General features: G+C 43.6%; 1 protein-coding gene across 6 annotated transcripts in view; it reads right to left on the reverse strand.

The window, feature by feature from the left end:
* The window catches only part of NIF3L1 (NGG1 interacting factor 3 like 1), a 10,958-nt gene extending 3,820 nt beyond the window's left edge, over nt 1-7,138 (reverse strand). For 2 of the 6 annotated variants that reach the window (XM_017728284.1, XM_017728297.1), the window contains exons 1-5: nt 6,664-7,138; nt 5,337-5,499; nt 4,792-4,918; nt 4,136-4,373; nt 2,818-2,901 (exon numbers count right to left, since the gene is read on the reverse strand). In XM_017728284.1, coding sequence (XP_017583773.1) covers nt 2,818-2,901; nt 4,136-4,373; nt 4,792-4,918; nt 5,337-5,499; nt 6,664-7,099 — 1,048 coding nt within the window. In that variant the 5' untranslated portion in view covers nt 7,100-7,138. Of the gene's footprint in view, nt 1-23; nt 893-1,475; nt 1,903-2,817; nt 2,902-4,135; nt 4,374-4,791; nt 4,919-5,336; nt 5,500-6,663 lie in introns of those variants that run through there. The other 4 variants (XM_017728317.1, XM_017728310.1, XM_017728302.1 and 1 more) reach the window with 4 other exon arrangements.
* Nucleotides 7,139-7,141: the final 3 nt, after the last annotated feature.

Here is a 7,141-nt window from a genome sequence, read left to right on the forward strand (position 1 = left end):
GGCAACAAAAGCGAGGCGTGGGATGCCGGAGCCGCACAGGAGCCGGACGGGGGCCCTGAGACCCTGAACGTGTGGGCGCGGGGGGCCAAGACACCCCGCCCGCGGTCGGGAATACAGACTGCCCCTGTAACAAGGGTGCAGCGAGCTGCGCTGCCGGAGACAACAGCGCTGGCCCCGCGGCAGACTGAGAAGCCGCGGACGCTATCGGTGAACAACCCCTCGAAAGAACGTATCTGCGAGGACAGGGATAACCCTTAGTCTCCCTCCGAGGCGATACCGGGAGTGATTCTACCATGCTACCCCGCGCTACTCGGGGCGCCCGCACTACTCGGGGCGCCTCCCCCGAGCTGGGAAAGCACATAACTTCAGACTCGTCAGAGCCTGAGTTAGCTGCACTATCCCGTCTTTCTGTCCATATCTGCAGTATATCGTGTAAAACCCCCCAGGTGCGTAATAAATCAGGCACCTCGGCGTTACCGGCTGCGAATTCCCGGAGTACCGCGTCTCCCAGCCGTCTCCAAGCTTCCGAGGTCAAGTCACTATCAGTCTCCGCATAATATCCATGCAGAAGCAACCAGTCCAGTAACGCAGCGAGCTCGCCATCTCCTACGGTAGCTCCTGCGGTCAGTATCACAGACTTGAAGGTGGAAAATACCGCGCAGTTCCAAGAGGATTTCTGCTCCATGGCTCAGTCTGTGTTCCGCGCGGCCCCAGAGGGAGGCCAGCCGGAGTTGGGGGGGTGGCACGCACCTTTCTAAAGTCCGGTTTGTGGTCTTCGGTACATGTCACTTGGTCACCAGATGTTGCTGTTATCCCCCAGAGAACGGCAAAATCACGACATAAGTCCAGGTCAGATGATATGGCCGAAGCGACCTCCTTTAATCACCCATACCTTTTATAGCATGGTTCACAAAAGAGAAATTACATGATTGGCCTATTGACTCACCACCTCCCAAGGTGATAGGTTGAGCAGTAAGACACCCATTTCCAGATATTATTCTCACAAGACTGAAAACAATTCCACTGTTCTCACAACAACTTGCAGGTGTAGAAATGGTTTACATTCTCTCAAACTGTTGTCCATCCAGTTTGCATGAGAATGAAAGCTTTCACGGAGAAGCTGTGAGAAGCTGGATTTCTCTAACTGCTTTCTTATGAGAAAGAAAAGTTTCACAGGAACATTCCTCTGCTAGCCCTTGCTAGCATCCACACCAACAACTTGCTTTGTGTTCTCTATTTGCATCTGAGTGGTGCCTTAGTAAAACTGTTCATGCAAACAGTTGATCTCCATCCTTTCCTTAACTATTTCTGAAATTTATGAGGTAAAATATCAGTGACTTGCACTGACATGATTTGACATAGCTGCAGTAGGGTAGAACTGATGCATAAGTTTAAATCCAGAGATAAGTCAGGTTTTATATATTTTACCCAAACCAATCATTGAGTATCATGGTTATCAAATGTATCTAATAACATTAAGCAGTAACAGTCAATTTATTCAAGTGCAGTCCAGTAATTGAGTAAATGAGCTTTTGGTATTCCAAAACAAACATTTATTTTTCTAACATAACAAAATATACCCCAAACTTTGAGGGACCATATAATACAATCATTCTGTACTGGACCTTCATTAAGCTCCTTCATTAAGCTCTGCAGGTGGATATGTCTGTGCAAGATACCACAATTAACTGTATTTTCTCTCTCCAATTTTTTCCCCCTATGCCACCTGGAGAGGATCTCTGTCTTTCTCAGACACAATGATGTCGATTTTGTTCTGTAGGTGGATCACGAGTGCGTCACGCAGCTCTGACAAGAAGCCTCGCTCAGTGTTACTGTGCTCGCACAGAATAACACTTACCCCATTGGCAACTGCATCCAGCACATCATGGTGGGACATCTCTCCTGCCATTTTGAGAAAGAAATGTCATGTAGATCACTAATGGTACAGTTCAGGTAACCAGGTCTCTGCAATGTATGGAGAATCTTAGCTAAAAGCTGTAGTGATGTAATGGAATATAGGCTGTAAGCGGAAATGCAACACCACCTGCTCAGTAGGAACGTGGAACACTCCTGCTCCAGGGTTCTTTTAAAGACTTTCAGCTGGTATCTCTGTATACAGCTGAGACAAAACGACAGAAATTCCTTGCCATCTTTGAATAGTCATAAATTCTGCCAATTTGGGCAGAAAATAAAAATGCTCATCATGGTCTGGAAGAGGATGGAGGAAAGCAATAGGGAAGCCTGAGGGTCAGCTCTGCAGGGCTACACTTAAGGGGGAGAAGGAGCAGTGGTTCCTACAGAATGCAAGGCAGCCGTCACATTGTTGAGCCACAGGGAATAGCTATCCCACTGTTGGAAGAGAGAATAATGGACTAAGTGTCCCTTTGGTCAGACATGCTATGGAGTTTCTTTGGAAGGCTCTGTAGACTATATTATATTCTGTTTTCCATTAGGGAATTCTATAGGGAATGGAGAAAATACATGTTGCCAAAGGAGAAACACACTGGAAGTTACAACTCACTGCCATCAACACTAATTTTTTATTGAAATAAATGCTGTAGAGCAATGTTTTAATTCAAGTATCTTTCACTGTGCCACACTGCCATTTGATCCACGTTATATCTACTTTAATGTTAGTCTGTCATTCCAATAAGTAACTGATTGATTCTCAATTATAAATAACAGGTAATTAATTCTTTCTGGCCAAATCTTTCAACAGCCAGTCAACCCTCTTGTTTTTTGCTAAGGTTTGTTTGTTTGTTTTTTTCTCTAATGACTATTTTTATAAAGATAATGAGATAATGAGCAATCTACTACCTGTGAGATAGAGGTCAGCTTCCGTTCCCTTCAGGACACTGCTCCCAGAACCAGCACACAGAGCAGCTTTCTTCACTGGTGATTCTGCAGGATAAAAGATGCCACAGTTAAACTCCTTCCCCTTTGTTCAGCCCTCATGTCTGTATTGCTAGTAATTGTTTCAGTTAACTACTACCTTGATTTTAGGGTCAATGTAAATTTGTTGGAAGAAGAGACACATTTGTCAGTTTGAAAGTCATGGGCCTGTAACATCTCTGACAATACAGTGAAATCCTCTGTGACAGGTAGACTTTTTTCAAGGGGCAGGAAACTTTGCAGAAAACTCCAGCAGAGAGGCTGGCTAATGGCTACCTTTCCCCTAGTGAGGTGCTAGTTAGGTTTCCAAACCCTTTAATAGGCTGCTACTCTTTCCAGGACTCTTGTGTTCCACCATCACTCGTTTCCCAACTAATGATGCCACTAAGGCAGCATTTTGCCTCTGAGATATACTGGTTCCTAACTTAACAACTCTCAGAAGGCCAGTCTTAATGCAAGCAGAAAGCTGCTCCATGCAAATAAAAATTTGTCCATTTGCTATGATTGCTAATTCCAAGCTACTATATATGTGACAGTGACATGAATTTTAATTCTTCATATACATTACATTCGCTAAGGAGAGGGGACACACAACACAGGGAGTTTTCAAAACCTGTTAAGGTTTTACAGTATGTTGCCTTGCAATTACTGTTGATTTAAGTGGAGTCACACCACTTCAATGCCACACCGTAGAGGCTTTGAAGTAGTTGGGTATTTTTTAGTGCGATTGTCAGCTTCTGATAAGACTTCTGCCTCCTAAGTTACAAAGAGTTCTCAACAAATTTGCTCTCACAAATTCTAGTAGCTGTGCTCCTTGGAGATTAGGATAGGTAGTTGGGATAAGAGGATGTTTACTCCACATCTTACTAATGACCCCATTGTTTGAGCTAGTTCCCCTTCTTTGCCTTATCTTTCATCAAAACCATGGTTATGTGTTCATAAGGATACCATAAAGTGTCTTACTCCTAAAGTGCTCTGAATTTTAACATTCAGTCACAAAAGGGAACATACAATCAAACAGTGCACCTTTGTGCCTGATATCCTGGGCAGGAAAAAAAAATCTTAGTCATTATATAAATTACAAAAAAGGCTATCTTTCATTCAACTTGTGCTGTCCCTTCTTCACCACATCAACCAGCATAATAGAGAATCCCATTAAAAATACAGATGAGATTCTTTTCATATGACTGTAAATTCTAGGATGCTGTTTCTTAACAGTGCTTCATAGTACTTGGAAGTAAACCTGCTGAAGACAGTTTCCCAGTGTAATGCACACACTCATGCTCCCTGTGTTCCTGCAGTGCCCGTCCTAGCAGGCAGTCTGGCTCGCAGGCCCATGTACCGAGTGTCCTGCCCGTTCCCACGGCTACGCGGACGTGGGGTAGCTGCAGGTGGCCTTTGATACGCTCAATTATGTCTGACAAGGAGGCTGGCTCGCTCAGGGTGCACAGGCGTCCCATTCCAGTATGGGGAAGAGGAGGCTGAAAACAAATCAAAATTACTGTGAGAAAGCTGACTCCAGATGCTTGCATTGCTTTTCACACCACAGAAGGATGAATATATTGGGCATGCAGGAACATCTCTGAAAAAAATTTACAATGTTTTTTTTTTTAAATTTTGTAAATTTACAGTTACAAAAAAATATGTGTATGATGTTCTCAAATGTAACATACAAGCTACGCCACCTATTGGAACTGATTTAAGAATTAGTACAGACCACATAGATAGTTGCATTGCTTTGGAAAATATGTGTGGCTTCAAATCCCCATATGCCAGTATTTCAGAGCAGTGGGGTAGGATTGGAAAGCTGGGATACCACTCACTACTGCATTTCGCTGTTTAGGGTACTCAGCTCACACAAGTAATTCATTGACAGGACATAGTATGTGATCTTGTTACCTTTTGTAGCAAGAGAATCTCGGTCTTGTGATGAAGAAGGCTGTTCTGGGACAATAATGCCACCACCTCCAGCAGTGCTTTCTGAGAGCAGTTCAAACTGACTCGTGTTTGCTCCTCACCTTCAACCCTGAGGAAAGACATGCTTGGTGCTTGTTAAATAACTAGATAAAATTTCGGCACTGTAATTATTATCGTTCTATCCCAGTGGCTGTTCTACCACTGAGAAAGGAAAAAAAGGTAGCACTGTAATAGCCTAGACTTGTCCACTGTCTTGGAAGAAACAAATATGGGCATTTAACTCAACTGTCCTCATCAAATTTCCTGTTTATACTCTAACACCTCTCATCTATGTGATGCTAGACTTGAGTCGCTATTACCATTTAGCATGACATAGATTGATCAGAAAGGGACTATTATTCCTTAAGTTTCTCATTGCTGAAAAATACAGCAGCAGTGCACAGAGGAACAAAATGATTAGAACTGTAAAATACAATTACAGCAACTTAATGTTTCAAACAACAGAAAGAATACAACGTTAGAGATACCTGGCTGGGAGAGTAGTGAGACAAGAGATCTCTGGGATGTCTTTGATTTTGAACAGCACTGCATCCAGATGCTCAGCATCTGCACAGAATTCTACCCGGTGAGTGCCTTCAGCTGGAGAGCTTGGTGCAGTCGATGGATGCAGTGGGACAGAAGTACAGGCACCTGAGAAAACAGTGCAAGATTGCTGGGTTATAAAGCAGGGTAAAGTATCCTAATACTGATTTAGAACATATCTTAAAGAGATGCGGTACGAAGATGCAAATTTTGCACTCAAATCCTTTTTCCCTGACAGACCTGAGGACTTTTGTTCTCCTGTCTCCATTAGACACAGTCTATTTTAAGCCCAACAAAGCTGATGGATATATATTATTTGCCATCCTTAATGCCATCAATTTTATCCTAAGTATTGTACAAAACCAGAAAGAGGTTTCTGGTTTGTATGACAGACTGGAAAAGACAACATCTGTGAGCCACAGTACAGGATAAAAATCTAAAATAATTTCACACAGCTTAAATCCTTTGTGAACATTGAGGTCTTGTACTTCATAAATCAAAGGTGGGGATTTAAAGTCAGTGGTCTCAGCATTGCAACCACAGTGGACAAATATCCACCAGTTCCAGATACATCCAATAGTAGAGTCATGCATCTGAAAATATCCTCTTGTGTTTGTATCTGGTATACATCACCAAGATAAATTTCTTAAAATGTGTTTAAGGTTACAGTGATGCTATGACAATTTTTTGCCTTTTCTTTTATACCCGTTATACCTTTTTTACAACCTCTGTATTCTTAGTGCTTTTTGCCTACATTCTTGGACTTGTTTGTCAAGTTAAAAGACTAAACATTTTAGAAGCTTCATAGTTAGGGATCAGTGTGCCCCAGACCCCAAGGTGCTCTCCAGAACACATTCTGTAAACCAAGATAGAACCATCCAGGGGAAGGCTCCTTGGGGAGGGGGGCTCACTTGAGCCTTTCATTGGGGAATCTTTGATAGATATGCTAATTAGTACCACCTATAATATTATACCCGATCTTTTGGGGGGGGGGCATTTTTGCGGGGTGCATTTTGATGCATATGACCTGGACGTGTGCACCTAAGGATCCTTAAAATAAATACCAAGGTAAAATCCCTTTCCCCCTTCTAACCGTGTATGACTCTTGATTTTAAGACCAGGAAAAGGCATCAACAGTACTATAAAAATATTGGGAAAAATAAAAAACAGTCCTCAAATCACACCTGTAAAAGCTGTAAGAAAGGAAAATAAGGAAAAATCCCACCTAAAATAGCATACATCTTTAATAACTTTTTCTTAACAGAATCTCACCGAGTCCCTTTGTTAGCCAGTTATTAACTCCGTGAGGTATGGCATCGTACGCCGTATGTGGAGAATAAATCCCGATTCTGTTCTCCAGGGCTCGGACCACCAGCCGTTCCTTCCAGGTTTTCCACGTTACTCGCTTGAGTGGTGTGAATATAGGAGGGTGGTAAGAAAGAACGAGGTCTGCTTTCTTCTGCACTGCCTCTTCCATCACCTCCTCAGTAAGATCGTTAGTGAGGAAAAGGGTTTTCACAGTGTGGGGAGGACTTGGTTCCACCAGCAACCCCACATTATCCCAGCTTTCAGCCAGAGCGGGGGATGCGAAGTCATTCAGGGCAGACACGAGCTCCCGGAGGTTCATGAGAGCGCGAACGGGCGGGAGGCCCAAGGCACGGACGCGGTGGACAGGCGGGCGGAGCAGCGGCGGGACCGGCAGCAGCATGCGGGGACCTGTGCGGGGCAAACACAGGCCGCAGTGAGCCTC

The sequence above is a fragment of the Corvus brachyrhynchos genome, unplaced genomic scaffold, assembly GCF_000691975.1.
Source record: "Corvus brachyrhynchos isolate BGI_N302 unplaced genomic scaffold, ASM69197v1 scaffold370, whole genome shotgun sequence".
Lineage (NCBI taxonomy): Eukaryota > Metazoa > Chordata > Aves > Passeriformes > Corvidae > Corvus > Corvus brachyrhynchos.